The 27959-nt window shown below is 44.7% G+C and overlaps 1 protein-coding gene across 3 annotated transcripts in view; it reads right to left on the bottom strand.

Moving 5' to 3' along the window:
- LOC126256943 (gamma-1-syntrophin) overlaps window positions 1-27959 on the bottom strand; it is an 804587-nt gene that overhangs the window by 328287 nt on the left and 448341 nt on the right. For all 3 annotated transcript variants that reach the window (XR_007546465.1, XM_049955524.1, XM_049955522.1), the window contains exon 2: window positions 16209-16364. Coding sequence is in view for 2 of the 3 variants with exons in the window: in XM_049955524.1 (XP_049811481.1) it covers window positions 16209-16364 (156 nt within the window). In the remaining variant the exon portion in view is untranslated. The remainder of the gene's footprint in view (window positions 1-16208; window positions 16365-27959) is intronic.

Below are 27959 nucleotides of genomic sequence, written 5' to 3'. Positions count from 1 at the left end.
TTACGCTGAAAGATATCCTCAACGTACTCACCCTACACGTCGTACATTTAAATATGTGTATGATAAATTGAGAACAACTGGATCTTGAACGCAGCGGAAACATATCCGACAAAGGAAAGCTACTAACTACGAAACGGAAATTGGTATTCTTGCGATTGTGGTTCGAGATCCTTGTGTTAGTTCGCGTCAAATCGCAAGGGAGTCAGGCATGAGCCAGAGTAGTGTTTTTCGTGTTTTGCATCGCCATAAATGTCATCCTTACCATATCAGTCTCCACCAAGAACTAACTGGTACGGATTGCATGCGTCGCATTTAATTCTACCGATGGGCTCAACTTCAGACTGAGAGAGATGACATATTTATTAATTTGATTTTATTTACTGACGAGGCTACATTCACAGACCATGGAAATGTTAATTTGCATAACATGTATTATTGGGCTACTGGAAATCCATGTTGGCTGCGGCAAGCTGCACACCAAAAACCGTGGTAGGTGGATGTATGGTGTGGGATTCTGCAGGACAGAATTATAGGCCCCTGTTTCATCGGAGGAAATCTTAATGGTAGGAAGTGCACCACATTCCTGCAAGAAATATTATGTCTGTTATTGCAAGAAATACCTTTAGGCACAAGAAACAGAATGTGGTCTCAACAAGATGGGTGTCCGGCACATTTTTCACTGGCTAGAAATGAGCTGCAGAGACAATTCCCAAATCATTGGATTGGAGGTGGAGGAGACGTGTTGTGGCCGGCTCGTTCACCAGAATTGACGCCTCTGGATTTTTTTCTTGTGGGGATTCGTAAAAGACATTGTTTATAAAGACTTTCCAACTACAACTGAAGATATGCGAGAGAGAATTGTCAGAGCAGGTGCAAAATAAGTGGCGAGATGATACTGAATACCACTCAATCCATGATAAGAAGATCGAAGCACTGCATTGATACCAATGGTCATCACTTTGAACCCCTTGTGTAACTGGACAGTCATGCCACCTTTGTGACCTTCGTTGACCTTCAAACACCTTAATATCACTGGATTCGTCTCGATAGCCGCTATCAGCAAATAAGCACCAAACTACAGCATCCCATTTTAAAGACGAAGTTGACATTTACATCTCTAAAGCGACCCCACCTAGCAACAAAAAATCAACGTAATATTATGGTCCCCGTTGTCCCATGCAACTTTTGTCACACAAACTTTTCAGCTCCTATCGTACTTCAGGAGTTTTTCTTGGTGGTAATAGTTAGTGACTCACCCCGTATATCCTCACTCAGTTTCTAGATGATTCACTGCTTCCGGTGTCTGGGGAAATCTAGCACAACACTGATCGCATATCAAAACGAAGCGAACGAAATGAGGCAAAGCCCCATAGGTATGCAACGCGCCTAACGTACAAGTAACGTTGTTTAACGATCTTAAACGACCGAGACCACTGGGAAAACTACGCTTACTTGCGATAGTTTACGGTAGTTTTACGACTCTTGTACGCAGTATTGTAGGGAAGCAGCCTACTCATGCCGTAGTAAATTCACATCAGTCTTTCCATTGTGTGCCAGCCAGTCCGCTGTAACTAGCTCTGACGTCATAAATGTTGCGCAATACTTTAAAAATCAAGCAAATAACCTGAAACGGTTCTAGCATATCAGGAGTAATAATTAATATGTGTTGAATAACCATTTTCGAAATTTGGATGTTTTCCTGTAAAAATCATTGGCGCATCAGAAAAGAGCTAGAAACTTAAAAATTTATATTTAGATTCCTTTTTCATAATAATTTAATAGAAACAATACTTTGGATCTCACAAATTAAGATTTTAGTTGAAATTCATAATTTTATGGTTTTTGTCTTAAAAATTAAGGAAGCAAGATAGATTAAGTAGGCTAATAAATAAGGCTAGGATGTTTATATTTAAGTAGAATGGAGATCCGCTATAACCATAAAGATGTGAGAAGTTTCAACTGAGTAACTATAAAACTATAGTGATAGCGTATCTCCAAAGGGCAAGTTCAGAGCTCATCTACTGCGTGCAGTGTAATTAAATTAATTCTCTCGCCAAAATATTTAACTTAGCCACGTCAAACATTTATTATGATTACTTACCTGTGTGCTGAATGCACATTTAAATTGAGAGCTTCATCGGCCATTAGCAAAAGAAGCTATGATTTATTCGGTAACTTAAAGTGGTGCATTACTAGCCCAGCGGCTAGTCGGGAGAGCCGATTTGATCAGGCGTTCCCTTAGTCGTCCGCACCGCGGCTTTATATATAAGAAAGCTGCGCGAGGAAGAAAGGCCCCAGTTCTCTCCAGACGCTGAATAGCACACCATCTGTGTCGGGAGTCGCGTCGCGTTGGTATCATTGCTATAAACAGCCTCGGATGCCGTATTAAGTTACTCGGGATACGCGTAACCATGAAATCATTTTCGAGTGAAGTGTTAATTCTGGGATGATTTTAATTATCTATCTTCAGTTTGCGTATGTCGTATTTTCACGTGCCGTCGCGGGACAGACATTCTACCATTATTTAGCGTGGCGTTTGATGAACATTATCATCAAATTATGGCGAGCATTCACTTAAACATTTAATTTGGACAGTTATAGTTGCATCAGCGCATTAGACTTTCAACTGCTCTGCTAGTCAGATTGTGTGGATTCTTCTTTTTTTTTCATCTGTGACTTTCAGAATATACTGAACTATTTTTAGAAAATCGTTTTTGATTATGAATCCCAGACAATCTCCTTATTTCTCAGAGCTATAAGCTGCAGCTATAAGTGTGTTTCTCAGATGAAGTGGGCACTAGGAATTCTAATTACAGGCTTCACGTTTTGCTAATCACTTTCTGGTTGCCAATATTGTAGTTAGAGAGCCAGTGTTGAGAACGGCAAAACAACAGCATAAATAATAGGAACACTTATATAACAAAATAAATTCCACCCGCCGCCCCACATATGGTTAATCGGCCGTGAAGTGTTTCTACATTCTACAAAATTTTATAACACACCATAAAAATTCCACCAGCCGCCCCACAGTATGTTGCTTCCATGGTCAAGAAATGGAGAGCACAGAAAAGGACACAGCTATCAATTACAGTTGCATGTGGAGAAAGTTACAGACATCATTCGAAAAAACAGCTGTTTTTTCTATCGCTGCATGACAAGAATGAGTTCAGGAAAAGTGGCCAGTTGTCTGTTGTCTCCTTTTTTTTGTAATAAGAATCAAAGGAGTCTGGCCCTCAGAAGTGGAAAACGACTTGCAAGAGTTTGGCTCATGAGGAAGAATGGGCTGCCATTCATCTTTCCGCATGGCAAGTATCCCCAATTAATTGAAACCATCACGGGGCAAAGGGTTAACACACCCTCTATTAATATCCACTAATAGGTGTCTGGATACTGTTGATTGGGTGATGAAATGGCTGGAAGAATGAATTATTTCAAAAAAAATTAATTTTCTCTAAATTCAACTTTATTGTTTTTTTTCTGTAATTTCATATTTCAGGTTCTAAATTATTATAAATTGTAATCTGCCTTGAAACTAATAACACTGCTTGATTTAACGCTTGAATTATTCCATTTAAAACTTGTGATAATCGACTATCTCCACCACAGATAAATTTTAAAAACAGAGACATAACAGTGTAGCTGATAGTATGCAGTCTTTTTATCAAAGTATCAACACATCAAGGTGTCGATACTCTTCCGTCGATATAACTGAAAACATATCGATACTTATCATTCAAAAGCTTGTCCAGAGCCATGGGTGAAGTTTGAGCCCAGTTGTATGCAGAAAAGTTAACATTTGAAATACATTTGTACTGACTAGGACGATATTTCATATTGAACTCAGTGGCGGCTTGTAATGACAAATTCGCAACTCTCTCGCAAACGGCTCGTTTGCGGACTCATGTTTACTGGAACGATTTTCTTCAATTACCGTGTACATTCCCCTGTGTCAGTATTAGCTATCAATATTGGTAGATCCTTTATAGAGCTTTCGTGCCACGAGAACACTAGTATAAGTCAACGCCGTTATGAAGCTCAACTGCAGTGTTGACCAAAGTTAGGACAAATTTACAACATGATGTGTTTACACAAAAGAGTGCCCTTAAAGCGAAAAAGAGTGACATTAAAACACGAAGTTTCCTCATGAGCAAAAAAAGATTAAATATATTTTGTAACTTTTCAGAAAAAATATCTATTCGTTGTCTGGACATGAAGCCAAAATAATACTGTAAATTCAGCCCAACAAAATAGATATACGAAGCTTTTGAGGAGAAGAAACGATATTAGATAAAATATAAGGTTTTATTCAGTTAAGTTGTCTTAAAGAAATTTCATCTCATGGTGTAAAAAGGGTAAGATCAATCTTTGTTGTCTATTATTCAATGAGATAAAAATGTCATTAAAGGTTCTAAAAGCAAAAAATTACGGGAACTGCATTTATCATTTTAAAAATAATGAAAACAGTATCATTTTGTGACTTTAGAAGTTACACTCCTGGAAATGGAAAAAAGAACACATTGACACCGGTGTGTCAGACCCACCATACTTGCTCCGGACACTGCGAGAGGGCTGTACAAGCAATGATCACACGCACGGCACAGCGGACACACCAGGAACCGCGGTGTTGGCCGTCGAATGGCGCTAGCTGCGCAGCATTTGTGCACCGCCGTAGTCAGTGTCAGCCAGTTTGCCGTGGCATACGGAGCTCCATCGCAGTCTTTAACACTGGTAGCATGCCGCGACAGCGTGTACGTGAACCGTATGTGCAGTTGACGGACTTTGAGCGAGGGCGTATAGTGGGCATGCGGGAGGCCGGGTGGACGTACCGCCGAATTGCTCAACACGTGGGGCGTGAGGTCTCCACAGTACATCGATGTTGTCGCCAGTGGTCGGCGGAAGGTGCACGTGCCCGTCGACCTGGGACCGGACCGCAGCGACGCACGGATGCACGCCAAGACCGTAGGATCCTACGCAGTGCCGTAGGGGACCGCACCGCCACTTCCCAGCAAATTAGGGACACTGTTGCTCCTGGGGTATCGGCGAGGACCATTCGCAACCGTCTCCATGAAGCTGGGCTACGGTCCCGCACACCGTTAGGCCGTCTTCCGCTCACGCCCCAACATCGTGCAGCCCGCCTCCAGTGGTGTCGCGACAGGCGTGAATGGAGGGACGAATGGAGACGTGTCGTCTTCAGCGATGAGAGTCGCTTCTGCCTTGGTGCCAATGATGGTCGTATGCGTGTTTGGCGCCGTGCAGGTGAGCGCCACAATCAGGACTGCATACGACCGAGGCACACAGGGCCAACACCCGGCATCATGGTGTGGGGAGCGATCTCCTACACTGGCCGTACACCACTGGTGATCGTCGAGGGGACACTGAATAGTGCACGGTACATCCAAACCGTCATCGAACCCATCGTTCTACCATTCCTAGACCGGCAAGGGAACTTGCTGTTCCAACAGGACAATGCACGTCCGCATGTATCCCGTGCCACCCAACGTGCTCTAGAAGGTGCACGTCAACTACCCTGGCCAGCAAGATCTCCGGATCTGTCCCCCATTGAGCATGTTTGGGACCGGATGAAGCGTCGTCTCACGCGGTCTGCACGTCCAGCACGAACGCTGGTCCAACTGAGGCGCCAGGTGGAAATGGCATGGCAAGCCGTTCCACAGGACTACATCCAGCATCTCTACGATCGTCTCCATGGGAGAATAGCAGCCTGCATTGCTGCGAAAGGTGGATATACACTGTACTAGTGCCGACATTGTGCATGCTCTGTTGCCTGTGTCTATGTGCCTGTGGTTCTGTCAGTGTGATCATGTGATGTATCTGACCCCAGGAATGTGTCAATAAAGTTTCCCCTTCCTGGGACAATGAATTCACGGTGTTCTTATTTCAATTTCCAGGAGTGTATAATGAGCGAATAACGAAAGGTTGCGAGAAGAAAGAAAACTCATCTAAATATGGATACTATATGTAATCCTTGTAACTTAGCTAATGGCACACAGTGAGCCTCTTTTGTGAGACCATTAAGAGGTCATACGCATTGAGAAACCGCTAATTTCATGCTCACTAATTTGGAACTGGAGGTAAAAAGCGACGCAGTCACGCATCACCTACAATTAAACAGTCTCAACGCCGCATACAGAGGCCCTCAAACATCAAGTAAGGCAGAGTTCGGCAGAGTCGAGAGTTCCAGCGAATGGCAACAGCGGGTGAACGAGCTGACAACATATTTTGTAAGCCAGCAGTCAGACCCATTTTTTTTGCAAGCTCCTTCAACTCTGCACAACTCCTACAACCTATATCCATTCGAACCCGCCTACTGTAATTAGTTATAGGTTGGACTAGACTATCTTTTCATTTCATATTTTTCATTTCTGTGTAGCTATTTTCAAGCATTTTATGTAACCCACCAAATGGCCATGTTTCGAATATAGTCAGAACTGACTGCACATAGTAGTACATTATTAACACGCAATTGCTTGGCCAGGCCGAAGTGCATTTATTTAGTATAGGTGACTGCAGTTGGATGTCTATGGTATTGTTCCACATTTGTGTTGTACGATGATGAGGGAAGGGATGAAACTAGGCGTTAGCATGTACATACCAGGGAGAATGCTGCGCTTAACACCTCCATCCTACCGACTGATCACCATCAACAGAGTATCATATGTCCTCACTTCATGAGATACTGAAGAGAGGTTTAGAGTTTAATGCAGGACAGTGGAGCAAAGTCTGGTAATCAAGAACTGTACATGACCATCTGTCCTCTTTTTGCTGACCAAATACCATTGGGAAAAATTTCCTCTCACTGCCACGATTCAAACCGTTCATCGCTAGATAGAACGCAATCACACAGGTCTGCTTCAAGGGACTTAGCTACCCTTTTCTTTCCCTTTCATTATATTGCAAAACGAATTAGTTAATATAATAAAATGTTCACTGCAATTAAAAAACATTGTTTATTAGAAACAATGACGTATTTCGTTTTCTGGGAAACAAATGCAGCTCACCTCAGTTCTGTCATTATCATAGCATTTTCAGGAAAACCATTTTTCCATTTCAGCAGATTGAGCGAAGTGTTTTAGTTCTTCCATTTTAAGTGGTATTTTGCCGGCTGTTTGGTATTAATCTTACGGTATCAGTGGAGTCGTTAGGTCAAGTCAGGCCGTGTTTAATGACGTCCCTGATCAAAATGGCAAAGCCACATATATATTAAGTCACCACTGTGACGTGGTACTTAAAACTTTATTTATTGTTCTTTACCTTGTGTGAACAAGCGGTCTCTTAATCTCAAGGTGGTCTGTTCGGTGTATGAATAGTTTGTAGATTTATTTTGATTGTTCATCTATGCGTTGCTGGTAGGGGCTTTTGTAATTCTGTCTGTTCATCTTGGATCCCGGAACCGAGGCGTACACATAACTAATAGCAGCCCTACCGAAACAGAGAGATGATTTGCTACTATAAGCTCTGTCTTATCCATAAGCTGCGCTAATGGAGCTAAACTAAGGAACTCGTTAGGCTGGATAGCTGTTTAGTCTACTCTTCTTAAGTGAAATATCTAGATTGGCTTTGCCTACGTTACCTGTGGTATATGACGTCGTAGTTTAGTAATGATAACATCTTCGATCATGGGTGCAAAATCGCTACAAGATCATGGCAAACCAATACAGAAGATCAACCTTGAAATTCTCATTTCGGAACGACTTTACCCGACCAAAGGCGCTCGAAGTCGTATGCTTTTGAAAAAAGGAAGCCAAAATCCCGGCAGCCGACATTGTCAACATTCACTTTTCGATCGTCAGTAGCACGGTCTATGTAAAACTCATAAACGAAACTACATGCGACAGAGTGCTTCGTGACATGAAACAAGAACTCCGCTTCTGCCACGCAGACGGAAATGTTGGCAACGTCGAGGTCGGCCATGCCGCAATGGGACTGTGGACTATCCGCATATTCCAACTTCCATTTGAACTCCCTGCGGCAGACGTTGTGGCGGCGCTCCGCCCCTATGGGACGGTACACGAACACGTGGTTGAAAAATGGACCCAGTTTAAGAAGTATCCAGTGCTCAATGGAGTACGCCAAGTGCGCATTGACCTCCAACGACACGTGCCATCCTATCTACAGATAGGAGGGTGCCGGGCCATAGTTATTTATGACGGCCAGCCGAAGACGTGTTCCCGATGCAGCAAGGAAGGTCACCTTCGTTCCGAGTGCCTCCAGCGTCGGATCACACAACTCCCACCGACGGACGTTGCACCTCCATCGACGAACACTATTCTCCCCATGACTTACGCGGCGGCGCTCAGGACGTTCTCCACAAAACAGACACAGCCGACCGATTTAGCGGTACAGTAATCACCTTACACGGTCAGAAACCTGAATGATCCACCGGCCTGGCCAGTGGTGGAAAATAGTTCAAAATGGTTCAAATGCTTCTGAGCACTATGGGACTTAACATCTATGGTCATCAGTCCCCTAGAACTTAGAACTACTTAAACCTAACTAACCTAAGGACATCACACAACACCCAGTCATCACGAGGCAGAGAAAATCCCTGACCCCGCCGGGAATCGAACCCGGGAACCCGGGCGCGGGAAGCGAGAACGCTACCGCACGACCACGAGCTGCGGACTGGAAAATAGTACTGTGACTCTGGAGCTACCGAACGCGACAGACATTGACGACAGCAAGATGGCAAGTGATTCCCTTATTGTAATGACCGAAGCATTTGTCCCGGCGGGGCGTGAGTCAGTGCCGTCTTCTGACAATGAAAGCCACGTACGGAAACAGCGATCACCGAAACGCCAAAACCGCCGTCGTCGGACCGTGTCGGAACACAGCGGTTCACATTCGGCCGGGGAAGAACAAATGGCCACTCGAGAAGCCAACCGCGAGGCTGAGGCCGTTTCCACTGGCTCCAACCTTGCAGAACAGACGGAGAAACATGCAGCGTTCGACTATCAGCCCATTGACATAAACAGTGAGCAGCAGGAAGGTACCAGTGCAGGCAGCGAAGTCGCCCGGTCCCTTACTATCAAACATTCCGAGGCTATGGAACGTGAACAGACATCCACGCCCGCTTCGTGGGCCAGGGACGTCGGGGCCAGCTGAGGCGCCGCCGGATCATGCAGCATAAGCAGCACACGGAGGACCTTGTTCGGCGGGGGGGTCACATCACTTCCGACATTCGCTTCTCGTCAACATGAACAACCTCGCCCAACCAACGCTTTGGCAGGCTTACCTCCTGGCGACGATGAATATCAACATGATAAGCTCTCCAGTCAAGATCCAACTTTTGAAAGAAACAATACGAGCCATGGGAGTTGATTTTTCTTTCCTTCAAGAAGTGAAACCGACCGCACTCCCGAACTTTTATGGTTACGTCACATATTTCACGCCCGGAGGCCCTGCAGACACCGGAGTAGCAATACTAGTGCGTGAGGGTATTGAAGTATCTTCCCTCTGCGCGAGGAATAGCACTTACGGCGCTCAACACCCGATTAATTAATGTTTTCGCGTCGTCGGGTACCACCGGACGTCACGACCGCGCCAGACAGACTCTACTCCACGGATGTTGCCCCCCCCCCCCCCCCATTTTCCTTGGACGGCACGACAACAGCGTCTTCGCCTGCGATTCTAATTGCGTACTTCAGCCCAAGAACCAAATCCCACACTACATGCCCTGCCCGGAACTGGGTTTGATGATCCAAGAACTTCACTTGTGCGACACGTGGGAAAAAGTCAACGGGAATCGCTCTGGCCACACTCATCTTACCAATCATTCGGATAGCCGACATGATCGCATATATGTGTCACAAGACCTCACACAAGGAATGGTGGCCGCCGACCTATGACCTCAGGCCTATTCCGATCATAGTGCCTATATCTGCACTATACATCTACGCCCCCAACAAGTCTGGCGCAGCAATGGCTTTTGGAAGCTTAACGTAACTCCAGGACCTGGATTGCCGTCGGCAAGTTGAAGCAACGTGGACTCACTGTGAACGCCGTCACCCCGACACACCTCGACTCTGGAGTGCTGGCTCCTCTGTGCCAAACCAGCAATCCGCAGGACGCTTTTGCAGTTTGGTAAAGACATGACTGCGTGGCATCGACAGACCCTCGATTTTTACTACGCAGCACTCAGGCCTCGGCCTTACCCCCTTCCCCGGTGAGACAACGTGACCAAAGCAGAATCAAGGCTCACATAGTATCATTGACGAAGCGCCGACTAGAAGGTGCCGTAGTACGCTCGCGAAGGCACGACCGAACGGCTGCAGAGGAACCCACTATGCACCACGTTGTGGCGGATATGCGTCGACATCGCCAACAATTAACGACAGAACTCAGGACACAAGACGGTCGCTTCGGTACGACCCAAGCAACCATAGTAAGGGCGGTGGAGGATCATTTTCGTCATCTTTAACAGGAAAGAACCGTAGATGACGAGGCCACTACTGAAGTGTTACAGCAGGTAACACGTACTATCGACGAGGCTACCGTGAATGCACTAACAGAGGAAGTCTCACTCGAAGAAGTCGAAGACGCCGTGGACAAAGGTGCGGCCAATAAGTCTACTGGACCTGATGGATTTCCCATCGAATTCTACCGGACATTTCGTGACATCATGCCTCGCTGGGTTATAATGTTCTGCGAGCTTATGTCTCCAGACTTTGTGCCGCCAGCGTTTATAGAAGGACTTCTCATACCGGTACACAAGCCCGGTGGAGGGCGATCAATTAACGACTATCGGCCGCTTACAATGCTGAACGCCGATTACAAGATTTTCGCCAGGCTTATGGCGGGCCGCATAAGACCACTTTGCCGCTGATTCTCGCCCCAGAACAGACGTCGCAGGGGGGAGAAGCCAAAATACACATGGCCACCGGTGACAGCAGGGACTTAATAGCGATCGCCTCTGCGTGCCGTCTGAAAGCGGCGATTGTCTCCATCTATTTCAACCACGCCTTTGATAGAGTGCATCATAACTTCCTCCTACGAGTGATGGACCGTATGGGAATCCCCCCCGGGCCTCATCGACACCCTACGGCGTCTTTGGACCGCAGCCAGCTCACACGTCCAGGTCAATGGAAGGACGTTAGGACCAGTACCCATTACGAGGTCTCTACGACAGGGCTGTCCCCTTTCTACCTACCTTTATGCAATCGCACTCGAGCCACTTCTAGAGGGTCTTAACCACCGGCTATCTGGCATCACGCTGCGGGACGTCACCTTTCGCTATAGGGCATACGCTGATGACCTGCTACTGCTGGTTCGTTCCAATGACGAAGTTCGAAGCGCACTAACCTGGATCGAGCGATACGGACAGACCGCAGGCAGTCTTCTGAACATCAACAAGTCGGCGGCGTTGGATATTGGGCGTGGTCTCGGACCGGAAGCCCTCGCTCCCCTCCAACCTGTTTCTGATCTGCGATATTTGGGAATCACGTTCACGGAGGATGTACGTAAAACAGCTGCAGCAAACTACCTACGGTTATTACAGATCATACGCGCAATGGTGCGACAGAACCTGTTCCGAGACTTGACTCAGTTACACTGTGTTGAATACTTGAACCTCTACGTGGCATCAAAACTCAACCACGTGGCACAAGTCCTCCCACTACCGCTGCAGATAGGGCGCCGGCTTCAGGCGGCCTTCAGTTACTACGTTTCCGCAGGTCATGTATTTAAAGTACGATACGACACTCTTACCCTCCAAGTGCACAAAGGGGGGCTGGGATTGGTCAGCGTCAGGGCGAGAGCAGCTGCCCTTTACATGAGCAACATGAGGAAACGATGGAAAAGTCAACATACCTCTCCCACGGGTCGTTTACTACAGGTTCTGATGCCAGCCTCTCACGTCCCGCCGGGGTTGGTTGCGCACGTCGCACCACAGTTCTCGCATGTGTCAACTTTCATCCTTGATTACAGCTATGTCAGCTCGAACCTCCCCGCCACAGGTCCACCAAAGGCGAAAGATTTTTATACCAACCTTCTGCGGGCTGTTCCCCATAACGTGGTGGGAAACAAGTACCCTACGGTTCACTGGCCAAGAGTGTCGAAAACGATACACCACAACATTCTGTCATCCACGGTGCGTTCGAAAAGGTAGCAGATCGCCAACAAAAAATATGACACACGACAGCGACTTCACGCTATTGGACTGGCAGACCCACCTTATTGCCCAGATTGTCACCTCTTGGATACCGATGAACATCGTTTAATATGCGCATCGTCGTCCGGAGTTTGGCGACTAACACAGAAGATATTGGCTTGTTGCCTCCGGGTCACGCCTGATATGATTGACCATCATACCCTACTCTGTCCAGATGAATCTTACTTTCCCGACGCAAAATATCATGCGCTTACATGGTTCAAAGGAATTACCGTCGCCTATATCTTTGGCGACGGAGAGAAATAGCAGCTTGATTACTGGTGGTTACTCCAAAATGCTCACAATGCCCTCGAACGCACACCGAGATACCATACGCTCTTCGCAAATTATTTACGCAGCATTTTAGTTAACTCCCACTGAGCTGGGGAGTGCCTAGCTGCGGTTAATGTTCTGTGCCGCATCACACTTACGGCTGAACGTACTGCCTTCTTGTCAGCGATGAGAGAAGGAAGAGACAGGCTACTGCAAGGATTGCTGTTTTCCTTTAGGCACTAGCGAAGCAGAATGCCTCCGTTGCAGCTACCCTTCAAAGGCGCTGTTGGAGATATCAGATAACGATGGCGAAGCACCAAGCGGAACCAGTTTATTGAAGAACTTTTTAGCTGGAATTGCATCAGTGATTTACATTTTTATTTTTTGTTTACTCTTTGAATGCCACTTTTGTTGTTGTAACACTGTTACTAGAAATCCCATTTGTACACGTTTCCTCAATGTAATCATGTAAAAAAAAAATTAAAAAACCGCAACCGCTGAAATTTTAATTGTCAGCATTGGCGGCCGAAGACTTCCGCATAATTATTGTTGTTATTTTGTACTAAATAGGAGTACTTCCTGCATAAGAAGTCACCCTCATTCTGCCAATGGCGTTGTCAAACAGGGCGAACGAACGGACAGAGGTTCAGGGCACTCTCTTGTCCTTGGGGTAGGAAACTGACCCTAAAGGCGGAGGAACCAGCAATGATCAACGACATGAGGATGCGGAAGACAATGGAAACCACTGTATTAAAGATGCACAACGTGTATCCACAGGATATGTGTTCTGTAACCGAAAAAGTGTCATGATGATCTCTATTGGCAAAAGATTTCGGAATAGTCACCCATCCCAATCTCCGGGAGGGGACTGCCAAGGGGGAGGTGACCATGAGAAAGCGTGAAGAACCAACGAAAGGATAACGTTCTACGAGTCGGGCGTGGAATTTCAGAAAGGCGTTCGACAATGCAAAATGGTGCAAGATGTTCGGTATTATAAGAAAAGTAGGGGTAAGCTATAGGGAGAGACGGGTACTATGCAATATGTCCAAGAGACAAGAGGGAAAAAGAAGAGTGGACGACCAACAAAGAAGTGCTCGGATTAAAGAGGGCGTAAGACAGGGGTGTAGTCTTCCTCGCCTACTGTTCAATCTGTACATCGAAGAAGCAATGATCGAAATAACAGATTGATTCAGGAGTGGAATTACAATTCAAGGTGAAAGGATGTCAATGATACGATTCGCTGATGACATTGCTATCCTAGGTGAAAGTGTAGAAGAATTATATGATTGCTGAATGGAATGAACAGTCTAATACGTACAGAATATGGATTGAGAGTAAATCGAAGAAAGACTAAAGTCATGAGAAGTAGCAGAAATGAGAACAGCGAGTAACTTAACATCAGGATTGATGGTCACGAGGCAGATGAAGTTAAGGGATTCTGCTGCCTCAGCAGTAAAATAACCAATGACGGAAGGAGTAAGGAGGACATCAAACGCGGACAATCAATGACAAAAAGGATATTTCTGGCCAAGAGAATGTACTAGTATCAAACATAGGCCTTAATTTGAGGAAGAAATTTGTGAGAACATACGACTGGAGTACAGCACTGTATGGTAGTGAAACATGGACTGTGTGAAAACCGGATCAGAAGAGAATCGATGCATTTGAGATGTGATGTTAGAGACGACTGTTGAAAATTAGGTGCATGGATAAAGCAAGGAATGATGTTTGGCGCAGAATCGGAGAGGAAAGGAACATGTGGAAGACACTGATAAGGAGAAGGACAGGATGATAGGATATCCGTTAAGACATGAGGGAATGACTTCCATGGTAGTAGGGGAGCTGTAGAGGGCAAAATCTGTAGTGAAAGACAGAGATTGGAATACATCCAGCAAATGACTGAGGACGTAGGTTGCAAGTGCTACTCTGAGATGATGAGATTGGCACAGGAGACGAATTCGTGGCGGGCCGCTTCTTTTTTTAATATAAGTTTCACTGGTTGGCAATTGCTGTTTAACTATTGGTTCATATATCCTTTTTAATTCTGCCGAGAGTTGCTTTTCGTATGTGGTATTAGTAAATCTTATTAGCAGTTGCTGTTTTGCTCACTGATCAGCTTATTAAATTCTGCGAATAGTTGCTTTCCTGAAGTTGTTGGCAGATGCTGTTTTACTTATTGATCATTTTATTAAATTCTGCCAACAGTTGCTTCCTAAAGTTGTAATACCAAATCTTTTTTGCTTTCGCTGTCTTGCTCATTATTCTATTACATTTTGCGAACAGTTGCTTATCTTAAGTCAGAACTGTATATCTTGCTGCTAGCTGCTGTTTAACTTTATACTCATTGTATTAAATTCTTCCAGCTTCGAGTTTTGTAGATCACTATAGCAAATTATGTTGGCAATGGTTGTCAAATTTGGCCGTGTTACTTAATGCTGATGTCATTAAATTGTTGTGTTGAGTCTTTTAGTAAATTCTTCCACCAGTATCATTTTGCGAAGTCATATCAATAATTGTGGTGGTATTTGCTGTTCTTGTCGGAGGTTGGAGTCCTTCCTCGGGCTTGGTGTGTGTGTGTGTGTGTGTGTGTGTGTGTGTGTGTGTGTGTGTGTGTGTGTGTGTGTTGTAGTTAGCGTAAGAGTGCTAGTTCTGCAAGGTTCGCAGGAGAGCTTCTATATTCCCGGCGGGGTCAGGGATTTTCTCTGCCTCGTGATGGCTGGGTGTTGTGTGCTGTCCTTAGGTTAGTTAGGTTTAAGTAGTTCTAAGTTCTAGGGGACTTATGACCACAGCAGTTGAGTCCCATAGTGCTCAGAGCCATTTGAACCATTTTTTGAGCTTCTATAAAGTTTGGAATGTAGGAGACGAGGTACTGGCAGAATTAAAGCTGTGAGGACGGAGCGTGAGTCGTGCTTGGGTAGCTCAGCTGGTGGAGCACTTGCACGCGAAAGGCAAAGCTCCCGAGTTCGAGTCTGGGTCCGGCACACAGTTTTAATCTGCCAGGAAGTTTCACATCAGAGCACCCTCCGCTGCAGAGTGAAAATCTCAGTGTAGCGTAAGATAGTTTAAATTAGATTAAGTAGTGTGTAAGCTTAGGAACCGATGACCTCAGCAGTTTGGTCCCATAAGATCTTACCACAAATTTTCCGGAGCGACAGTGACGACTTTTTCAGTCTGGGTAGAGACTTTATCGTTAGGATGTCAGTGACCTATACAGGATGATTCAGCTGCCCCTACCGATGGGTTTTATGCAACTCGCAACGCCTTCAAAAACCACGCGCGGGATATACAAATCCTTTCACTCTCTACAACACTATTAATCCTACAGAAAAAAGGACTGGACCTTACTGCACTAAATTTAATGTAGTTAAATTTCGTACTGGGATAGTTTTCGATGTTGGCCACAGTTTTTGAGTTAAGGAAAACGCATTTGAAGGTGAGTTTTGTATGACTTTCTTGAATAATTCGAAAACTACTGCCTCTAGCGAAGACGTACTGTGGTACAAAATTTAAGCACATTAAATTTCCTACAAAAAGATCTTGTACATTTTTCTATAGGACTAATAGTTTGGGGGTAACAAGCGAAACAATACGAAGAATCTTGCGCTTGATATTTGAAGGTGTTGCGGGTTGCACAAAACACATTGGTAGGGGCAACTAAATCACACGGTGTTGTCACAACACTGTGAGTATTCCTGCTGATGGAATCCTCAGCCTTTAGTACAGATCCTGGAGTGCAGTTGCGCGCCAGCTGGAAGACTGTTTCAGTACTCACCCTGGAGTCGAGCGGCGTGGGCGAGAGCTGGGCGGTGCGGGGGTTGTTGCGGGCCGGCTCCTCGCGCTGCAGCCGCAGCAGCTCCATGGACAGGTGCAGCCGCATCGGCGACGGGCGGCTCTTCCCGTCGCTCACCGTCACCATGCCGCACCGCACCTGCGCACACACACCACACACACTCAGCTCACTGCCCTCCTCTCCTCATTATGCTACTCACTACTCTCTGTTACCTGCTGCCATTCACTACCCTCAAACACATTTCAGTCTAAGACTGTATGCGAGTCATTTACTTTCCTGCACAGACACAGAAAATGTAGGCTCACCATTCTTAAAGTTAGTCACCGTCTTAAAAGAGCATACTGGTCACTGTGGAGTGCTGCAGACGTAGACGTGGTACCAGGAGACCATCTGAACTACAACGGTTAAGTAAGTCATGGCAGTGAAGTGGTGTTGACGTGCCTGCAAAAATGGTTCAAATGGCTCTGAGCACTAAGGGACTCAACTGCTGTGGTCATAAGTCCCCTAGAACTTAGAACTACTTAAACCTAACTAACCTAAGGACATCACACACATCCATGCCCGAGGCAGGATTCGAGGCTGCGACCGTAGCGGCCGCGCGGTTCCAGACTGTAGCGCGACGTGCCTGCCAGCTGTATGAAATCAGCGTAGCAAAAATAACTTTAGGTGTAACCCAGGCAGTGTGTTGGGACCCTTGCTGTTCAGAATGTATATTAATGACCTGGCAGACAATATTAATAGCAACCTCATACTTTCAGCAGATAATGCATTTAAGATATTCTGCCTGAACAAAAGGTGCACAAAGTTTCATCTGAGAGGGAACGTATCAAGCTCGGTAACTTGCTTTAAATGTTCATAAATATAAAATCACCCATTTAAAATAACTAACCGAAAAAAGTAGAATACTATGACTACAATATCAACGATTCATTATTAGAATGAACTTATACAAGTACATGGATGTAACAGATTGTATGGATATGAAATGGAACGCTCACGCAGCCTCAGTCGCAGGTAAGGCAAGTGGCAGGCGGCGGTTTATTGGCAGGATTGTTAGAAAACGCAAAGTCTGCGAAAGAGACTGTCTGAAAATCATTTGTACGTCCCATATTAGAATTTTACTTAAGTTTGTGGATCCATACAAAATAGGACAGAAGAGAGATGTTAAAAGTTTACAAAGAAGCGCGGTACGAATGGTCACAGGTTTGTTTGACTGATCAGAAAGCGTCATGGATGTACTTAAATCCTACATTGGCAGACTCTTGAAGACAGATGCAAATTATCCCTCAAAAGCCTACGTACAATGTTCCAAGAAATACTGTTAGGTGACCGAAGAATAGATTCTTCAGCTATGTACCGCTACCACAGGGCCCGTGCGGACAAGATGAGACTAAATTCGCCGGCCTTTATGGCCGATCGTTTCTAGGCGCTTCAGTTTGGAACCGCGCGACCGCTACGGTCGCAGGTTCGAATCTTGCCTCGGACATGGATGTGTGTGATGTCCTTATGTTAGTTAGGTTTAAGTAGTTCTAAGTTCTAGGGAACTGTCCCATAGTGCTCAGAGGCATATGAACCATTTAGACTAATTTCAGCATGCACAGATGCATTTAAACAGTCCCGCGCTCCATAAGCGTCTGTAGCGGTTATAAACACTAAGTTGAGATACTATCCCCTCCAAAGGGGTTTTAAAAGTATGCATGCTGAAATAGATGTAAAAAATACGCCGTGTTTTTCCAAAACAGATGTCTCTTTCATTCAATATTTCCCTCGTTTGTGAGGCAAACGCCGGAACTGGAAGTCCTCTTCTAAATATTCTCAGAGATCCCTTGCCCCCCACTACTGCCTGATTTTTTGACTGGAAACGGCTTGCTTTACTCTTCGGGTAGCTAATGAAAATGTATAAAAATAGTTCTGGATGTCTTACCTTGCAACGAGGTGCAGTGATTAGGTACAGTATTTAAATTTAGGAGCAGGGCGATTAAACTCACTGAACGGTGTCTTGAATTAAGTTTTCCGTGGCTTCCCTGAAGTAGTTTTATGTTATCCATTTGTCGATGCGATGTAGCAGTTTTTCCACTTCATTAGTAATGATTGGTATCATTCAGCCACTTTAACCGTACTGCATGCGAGACAACAATCCATTTCTGAAGACAATGCTCTCATCATGTGATTGTCGACAAGCAGCTCATGACTCTCTCAGTAGCTGCACATACGTAGATGGTACCAAGATCACTAATGCTCACAGTTGCATCTCATAGATAGTTCACAAGCCACTGAAAGGCGGCGAAGCCATTACCAGTACTATCGATTTTCTTTCCTGATCCATTCGCGTACTGAACGAGAGAAACAATGTATCTATAACTCTGTACGCGCTCTAATCACTCTTGGTGTATTCTCGCGGTGCCTACGAGAGGTAGAGATGCTGCCAGAGTAATAATCACGCAATCTTCTTTGAGTACGGGTTGCCTAAATTGACCGAACAGCATTTCGCGAGAAATACGTCGTCTTTCTTCTCTTACGTGAGGAGTGCAGGAGAACTTTTGTGAAGGTAGAAGAAGTATAGCTCTATGTTGCACTTTCGTATGAGCTACGTCAACCTGTTAGAATCCTGTCTCTGAACTCGTTCGACATCTGCTGTCATGCCTTCTTGAGAAGGAATCCAAACACTGGCACAGTACTCTAGAATTGGTCTCACTGGCGTCTTACATGCAGTTCCCTTCACAGATGGAATACATGGTGCCAGAATCCTTAGAACAACTTTTCCTTCCACCAATCTAACGTGATCACCCAATTTCATATAACTTAGTTCAAAGTACTTAAGCGATGTAACTTGCTCAAAATATCTATCACTAATTTTGAAATAAGATACTTTCTCTTGTTATGGACATTATACCAGACAGATGGTAAAAGCTGTAGAGGAAGACAAATATTGGAATACATCACAGCCGGCTGAAGTGGCCGAGCGGTTCTAGGCGCTTCATCTGGAACCGCGCGGCGCTACGGTCGCAGGTTCGAATCCTGCCTCGGGCATGGACGTGTGTGATGTCCTTAGGTTAGTTAGGTTTCAGTAGTTCTAAGTTCTAGGGGACTAATGACTCAGATGTTAAGTCCCATAGTGTTCAGAGCCATTTTTTGAACCAATACATCACAAATAATCGAGGACGTAGGTTGCAAGTGATACGCTGAGGTGGCACAGGAGAGGAATTCGTAGCGGGCTGCATCAAGCCAGTCAGCAGACTGATGACAAAGAAAAAATTCCTGAGCCAGTCACATACTTGCAAAGACACGCCGTATAATGGTATCTCGGATAATAGTAGATGATGCTGTACAGTGTAGAACGGCTTTCGGAAATCTAGTAAGCCGAAATCTCCTTTTTCACATTCATATCCTGTTTGCAAAATGTCGTGTGTAGAATCTACGCCAGAACACGAGGAGACATTTCCTCTGAGCACTGTTGGTGGGCGCAGCTGATGTAGTGGACATGGCCAGGTGAGCAGCTGCTGCTTGTGAAACTTCAGTTGTAGACTTTGTAATGGATAATACAGCCGACTGCGAATACGAAGCATTAAAGAAATAGTTAAAAATGGTTGAATTCTACTAACTACTACCGATTACCTGAAGTACCTACTTCAGGCAATGGTGACAGTCATTTCATTCCGCCAACCTGCTCTAAAGGAATTTATCCCGGCTTCCCAGCGACCTCAACGCTGGCGGAACAATAAAGTCTAACCTTCCTTCTTTAGTTTTACGAAATGAATTGGTAGTTGATTCATTAAGTTACTCTCAAGTGTTCCATCACGTGTGGTAAATGCCGTGAACGAGAACAGGCCACAAGTTATTTGGAGTGTCTAGAGCTGTTTAAGACAGGTCTCACCAAAAAGAGTTTAATTTCGGCGAGCGGCGAGCAGCTGAGCGATAATCGCAGGCTTTCGGCTGCTCCCCGGCGGGATTACAGTTTAATCAACAAAAATAATAAGGAAGCGGAAGACGCTTAATGTCTGCCTCCGCGCCAGCTGCCGGGGCCAAGTTTGCGGGGCGTCTGGCCCGCCTCTGGCGCGTAATGCGATTTGGCGAGCAGCACGTCCCGCGGGATGCAAAGACAAACAGCCAGCCGTTCTGCTTCCCGTCTCTCTCTCTCTCTCTCTCTCTCTCTCTCTCTCTCTCTCTCTCTCTCTCTCTCTCTCCCTCTCCCCCCCCCCCTCTCCCTCTCCACAAGAGAGCATGCAAGAGGACTAACGCTCCCACAGCTACGGCAATAAGTGTTATGACACTTTAGATACCATGCAATCCCTATTTTCACGAACTGTTCCTGCCCTATTTCCTATAGACTGTCGGGCATTTCTGTCACCATCACAAACATTTGACCTTACACTGTTCTTCTCAGCGTATCGATGACAATCTTTTAAATGAAGCGTAGTGCTTCATCGATGCGCACTGCTTTTGGGCTTCCTGATAACAGATCTTGTTGCGTCACGGTGCCCGTGGATATGACCTAAACAGGGCATTAAAGGAAATGGGTCATTGGCTGCTCAACACCACACGCATGGGACACATCGTGGTTATCGCACAGTTCTCATTCTAACCGGCCAATGCCCACACGAAGACGATTAGGTGATCTCCATTTTGGCACATAGGCTGTTGCCTGGGTGGAAGCTCCTCTTTTGGTGGTATAAAACCACTTTTAGCTCTTTCCTGCCATCACTGAATCCTTTCTTCCGCCTCTGACTTCACTGAGGGGGAGGTACTTTAGAGTAAGCTTTTTCCTGCTGCGAAGATGTCGAGCAACAGGTTCATGCCCTTTAAGTGGCTGTCCGTCATCAGTGTTGACTTCGTTCCTTTCGGATTTCGCTCTTGCTATCAGCTGTATATAGGGTGGAACTATTGGGGCCAGAACCTGTATCTTCTCGACTGGGCTTAGTGTCAGTGTTTATAAACATGACTTCGAAATTTACATGGTAAGTCGTATCCACAACGAAATTGTTAGAAATGTGCGAGGCAGATGAAGCACTGTACAACTTGCAACATTCGAAGTACAAAAATTTAATAACCAGAAGCGAGAGCTACAAAAAAGTTGCGGAGATCATTAACGATTAAGTATGGCGAGGATGTGCCCCTGAGGATATAAAGGAGAAAATATTGTAATTTTATAGAAATAAAAATATTTTTTTTTATGGATTTAGTATGTAGTAAACTGTTATTCGCCTTCAGATACCCCTTCTTCAGTGCTTTATAAATAGCTTCACATGTTTGTGGTGTTACTTTCGTTATAGTGCAGAGCAACTCTCTCCTGCTGCAAGAAATCTTAATGTTTCAGATATCGTATTTCTGATGCGAGTGTTCTGCTTCGTACTATGAGGAGCCACATTCTTGAGCACATACTGAAATGTACTTTTGTGCATTCGCAAGTAATTTTCATACCACTTTACGCCCTCGACTTGTAGCTCCCGTAACAGATTTTGTTGAATGCTTTTAACATCTCTCCGTGAAACCCACTACTTCACCTTAACTACGTTTCCTTTTTCTTTTCTTCTGCTCCTCTTCCAAATGTAAATACAATGCAGTTGTGAACATGCGGCTACAGAGCACAGTAATAAGTCTTCGTCGGCCATTCTGAAGGAGCTATGACACGTAAGAACTTTGTGAAAGAAAATTTGATGACAATGTAGTACCCCTATCTGCTCCAAGTCAAATGTCTTTGTCAATGAATGTTTGATCAAATTTCTTTGACAAAGAAAATTCGGTAGTGTAATACCGGCATAACTGGGTACACTACAAGATCCTGAAGATTGCAAAGGGTCGAAACGTCGATTGTGTAAGGATACATAGAAACTAAACAGGTGAACACCCTAAGGAGATTTCACCTCCAACGGCAACGACCACGAAAGACCGCGTGTGATACCCACCTTTCTCTGGTTGGTTCACAAAACTAAGGTTACGTTGGTATCTCGTTATTTGTTGTAGACGCGCTTTCTGTAAATTCCGCAGCGCCGGTTTCCTTTCCCGGATAATGTAGCGTCTCAGAGCTCTGAGAGCCGCACAGCTCCTTAATGTTATTCCAAGCAAATCCCGTCGCCGACGTCGCGACTGCATCTCAGCGCCACCCCTTACCCCCACCACTCTCCGTACAATACACAATGCAATACTGTGCGCAACACAATAGAACACGAGCCGCTATTCTGCCGGATAATCTGCTGAGGCAGAGTGGGAATTCAATTCGGCTGACGAGCGACTTCTGCGTTAGTTGCGCCAGCGGCGCGGAAAATCGAGGCGTTTATCCCGCTCTGCTGTGCGCCGCTCGGTTCCGTTGCTTCTGCTGGCTCCTACCCCTCCAGAAGCTGACGGGGAGACCACGGCTGCCTTTCGGGACACACTATTAGCGTCGGCCGCTTGTTGTGATTTCGGCCTGTCGGCTATTCTTGCCTACATCGATTCCCACAGGTCGATTGGCGAGTCCCGGACGCCATTGTATTTTCATGAGCGCAGTCTCGGGTTAGGTGGGTAGCCGGAGAGGTAGACATGTGCTGACACTAAAGCGGCCACTACCAATGGATGCCAACCATCTTTTGGCCGCAGCTGTTTCCTCTTAGTCCAGGGCTAAATGATAAATAATTCTGAAAGCTAAATGCATGTGGCTGGCAGAAACTACACGTTTGTTTTAATTGCACAGGCTGCCGCGGTTAATCAGTTTGAATTAAATTGAATCGGGTATTAAGTCACGCCATTACGAAACACTAAAACAACTACAACGCCGAGCGTCTTTGCAGCCGTCCACTACAAAGTGGCTAAACGGGTGGGTATAGTCATACCGCCTAATTTAGATTATCGGGTACCAACCGACGTCACATTGTGGAATATCACTGGACAGTTTGAAGTAAAGATGCTAGCTACTCTGGCAGGTGACTGACAGGGAACAGGACATCGGCTGGTTATAGCCAGGGAGAGCTCTTTCTGCGGCAAAGTCGTCGATGCAGCAGAGTAGTCTTCTCTGGTCAGCTGTACATGGCGGTTATTCTTTCAGCTGGGCGATTCCACGGTTCTCCAGAATACGTGAGCGATCCATTTCATTGGGTAGCTAGGAGCTCCGTTGCGGATACACAAACGCAATGTTTTCTAGCGGGGCGGCCACGTACGTGATTTGGTATGTTCCAAAAACGTGAAGTAAATGCTCTCAATTCAGCAGGAGCGTGCGATGTACGATTTGGTTGTAGCGTCATCTACGTCGGGAGGTCTTTAAGACCGCTACAATCGACAGGGGAGTCGTCACAAAAATTTAATGACGCTAGTTTCCCGTACGCCAGCCAGCCAGCCAGCTTGTCAAGCAGCTGTGGATACAGCAACTCCAAGTTAGAGAATCACAAAAATCGTGAGGTGATGAAACACTTTCAGCAGCGATAACGATTACAACCTGATGATGCCCTAGCAGCTAGTAAAATCAATCCAAAGAGCAGCGTGGAGGAAGCACGCGCACAACACGTAAGTATAACTGACGCCTCCTAGAGAACTATGGTCTCTCGTCGACGGCTCTCAATAGAGAAAACAAGGTTTCTGGTAACATGGCCAAACTTCCTCCTAGGCTGTGGGTAATCCAGTAACAACTTACAACAGCGGTGTTACAAAAACTGTTTACTAAAATTTTAAATATGTAGGACTGTGATGAATTATTGGGAAAGTATATTCAGCACAGTGACCTATAGTCGATGTATGCCTCAGTCTGACTCTACATTCTTCTTGGGTGCACCTCACTTTCTATGGATTCTTGCTCTGAATCTCAGCCTGGATTTTCTATGATTAGTTTTTACATGGTCATTCTCCTTTATATCGATCGCCATACATACTCTGAGACATTTATTCAATGTAACTGTTTGCAGCCATTGGCCGAAAAACGTGTTTCTTTCCGCCTGTTTATGTGGAGTATGTTAAATTTGTGGTGTTGAAAGTGGGCTGCCAATAACTGCGCCATGCGGTGATCTTTTGCAAGTCTGCTTGCATTTCGCTAGACTTTTCTAATGCTTCACAGCAACCTAATTGGTAAACGTGCCTAACGGGGCTTCCGAAGATATTCACTCGATTGTCTATATACGATGTGTTTACATATCTTAACAATAATGTACCCCTAACTGCCAAAATTCTTTCCATCTTCGAACTCTTAACAAGTCATTACTACCTTAGGAAACGAAATGCATTATACACTTCCAATGGTTTGCCCGAACGCTTAACATCCTTTGTTGAAGTGCTACAGTAAACTATGTACATGCAGTACTACCACAGCATCTGGAGCTGCTACTGTGGTACATCCCGAAGAGTCCGTAAGAAAGAGTGACTTTGTTCGTAGCTTATCAGAGCACCATGTAACTTCCGAAAGTTGGTGGATCACTGCATGACAGAGATTTGGAAGTGTATGTTTTGTACAAGCACATAAAATTTATCGTTAGCATTAGATTTCGATTAACCGAAGGCTAAACTCCACGTTCTATTTATTACCGTCAGTTGCTCTTATATATAAATTTGTCAGGATTAAATGGGTCCAGGATTAATTAAGCGAAACACAAACAAATGCAAAAATTTTTACGTTGTGTAGTTGTGAAAACAAGACAGTGGTAACAGTGCATTATTTGTGGACAGTGTTTTCCTTGCACATCTGTCGCACAATCAAAAGAGTAACAAATAATATGATAAACCAAGATGTAAAGCGAAATGCATTACTTTTTCTTAAGAAGTACCTAACCTCGCATTCTTGTAAACTGTAGCCGCGCGGGATTAGCCAAGCGGTCTAAGGCGCTGCAGTCATGGGCTGTGCGGCTGGTCCCGGCTGAGGTTCGAGTCCTCCCTCGGGCATGGGTGTGTTTGTTTGTCCTTAGGATAAGCTTAGGGACTGATGACCTTAGTAGTTAAGTCCCTTTAGATTTCACACACATTTGAACATTTTTTTTTTTTGAAAACTGTAACACAACGAAAGAATAATCGCGAATAACTATGTTAACGCAAATAAATGATTAAATTTACAGAGTATCTGTATAAGGCTAATATCAGTATTTTATTACCCTGCTACACAACGTGACAAGCGATTCTACATGTCTTAAAATCGAATGAAATAAATTTGGTGTTTGCTTACGAGCAACGACATTAGATACAGCTTTAGTCCGAGACTTCATTTCTGGTGTATGTTTGCTGCAGAAACAAAGGTTTGAAAGACATTTATTACTTCTTAAACGAGTTCGATAGACATTGGTGTTAAAGAAAAACTCTAAGAAATATTGTTCCAAATTTCAGAAGTATAAGAACGATCTAAAGTCCTAGATTTTAGCTTCAGGTACTTCCGGAACCAAGCCCGTCTCAGTTACTTGATGTTTTCGTAACAAAACGCCAATCAGGTAGGTTTGTGTTTCTACGAAAAGCATCGCTTCAGACCATAACAAGATTAATATCACTACAGCCTTCTGAAAACAATCTTACGGACCGAGAAATTATGCATTCAATATAAGGAAAACATTATTGCTTGAAACATCGGGATAAAGGCGAAAATTACGAATACAGATCATGCAGCAATACGGTCCTCCATTTATGTAATATCACACGTGATAATCTTCTGCTATCTTCAACAGATCCAAAAATATTCGAATCGATAGTCCGCATGTAATATGTATTAATCTCTATACCTACAGGGCAATGTCCTGTCTGACTGACTGGCTCATCACCGCCCAGCCCAAACCACTAAGTACAGAAACATTAAGTCTGGAGAGGGGTGTGGATTTTGTATTGTAAGTATCGTTTAAGAAGGGATTGTCCGAAATTTCACTCCTACGGGTGTGAAATAGCAGATGAATAACTTCTTGAAAGCATTTCGCTGTTACGGCAATTTTGCAACTAGAACATGGAAAACTTGTATTATCGAGCGGGGTTGCTCAGTGGTTAGCACACTGGACTCGCATTCGGGAGGACGACGGTTCAAACTTGCCATCCTGATTTAGGTTTTCCGTGATTTCCCTAAATTGCTTCAGGCAAATGTCTGGATGGTTCCTTTGAAATGGCGCGGCCGACTTCCTTCCACATCCCTCCCTAACTCGATGAGACCGATGGCCTCGCTGTTTCCCCAAATCAACAAATCAACCAACCAAAACTGGTATTTCGTTTCTCAGTCAGAAAATAAAAAGTATATGTTTCAGCATTTTTGAAAATTTAACCAGTATTGTTGCAAAGTAGTGGGTGAAAGATTTTTTGAAAGTAAATAATTACTAAGGAACTACTAAAGGTTTTTAAGGGTACATCTGTGACAACTGATATTTGACTTCTCGGTTAGAAATAAAGAAATATGTGTTTCATTGTTTCTGGAATTGCAACTGTTATGTGAGGACAATAGAGGATGAAAATTTTTAAGAAAATATTTCGTTACATTAAAAAATTTTAAATCAAAATTGATGAAAACAGGTATTTCACTTCTCGGTTAGATATAAAGAAATATATGTTAGGGGATGAAAGGTTCTATGCGGGGCGCTAAGCTAGTCATTTACAAAGTTTTCCCACAATAACTTATGTACAAAATATGGATGCTCCGTGGCAGCAGGCACACACCGGAAAAACATTTCAGCCACTGTACCGTAACTGAGGACTCTGCTCGGTATTGGCCCCCCGCGCGACCGTACACCACACACACACACACACACACACACACACACACACACACACACACACACACACACACACACACACACACACATACAGAAAGAGACTTTTAGCCGGCCTGTGTGGCCGAGCGGTTCTAGGCGCTTCAGACTGGAACCGCACTACCGCTACGGTCGCAGGTTCGAATACTGCCTCGGGCATGGATGTTAGTTAGGTTTAAGTAGTTATAGGGAACTGATGACCTCAGATGTTAAGTCCCATAGTGCTCAGAGCCATTTGAACCATTTTTGAGGCTTTTAGACGGACAACAATTGGAATTAACACATGTTGTTTGGGCTAGGTAATGCTGTAATTTATAATATTAGAAGGCAAAATCGGTTGATGTGAAATACAGTAGAACCTCACCAATCTGTCCTTCACGGGCCGGGACCATGATCGCAACGCAAAAAAGGTCAGATTTTCGGGGGAACACTTTCATTGACCCATCCCAGCACAATACAGTACAAGAAAATTTTAACTTTTAACTAGAAATGCTGTTTGAAATGTTGTTCCATGTTAAAACAGCAACAAAACGAAAATAAAACGTTGAAGAACTAAAGAATCTTACACGGAAGTGTAGTGTACAGTAGTACCTACACTGTAAACTACGTCTGTATCGCATGGTAACATATTGTTACTGTGGGTGGAAGTTTAACATGTGTACGTACCTTATTACTGTACTGTATTAGCACACAACTGATTTTTACTTAACTTTTTGAAACATGAGAAATCACACGTTGAGAAATGTTCTATTCTTAAGAGGGACGAGAAAAGTATGTAATGTTCTCTTGCTTAGCAGACGACAACCTTGATTTTGCCGCAGTGTTCCACCATTTCCTAAACCACAAACTGTCTGTTGGGGTAAACGTAGAGCTTTATTCGTTGTAGAGCTGCATCGAATGCTTTTTTAGAGTCTGTGTCTGAGACATTTTCTTCGTAGTCGTCTTAATCTTTCTCGTTCTCATCGGTTGTTCGAGTTACAGGGTGAATTATTTGATCTTCAGTTAATTCTGCTTCTGTCTTGCAATCAACGTCAGCTGTACTGATCCACTAACTCTCGTCACTGGGTTCAAC

This window comes from Schistocerca nitens, chromosome 1 (assembly GCF_023898315.1).
Source record: "Schistocerca nitens isolate TAMUIC-IGC-003100 chromosome 1, iqSchNite1.1, whole genome shotgun sequence".
Classification (NCBI taxonomy): Eukaryota; Metazoa; Arthropoda; class Insecta; order Orthoptera; family Acrididae; genus Schistocerca; species Schistocerca nitens.
The sequence above is the reverse complement of the archived record's forward strand: the minus strand, read 5'-3'. Positions and strand labels throughout refer to the sequence as shown.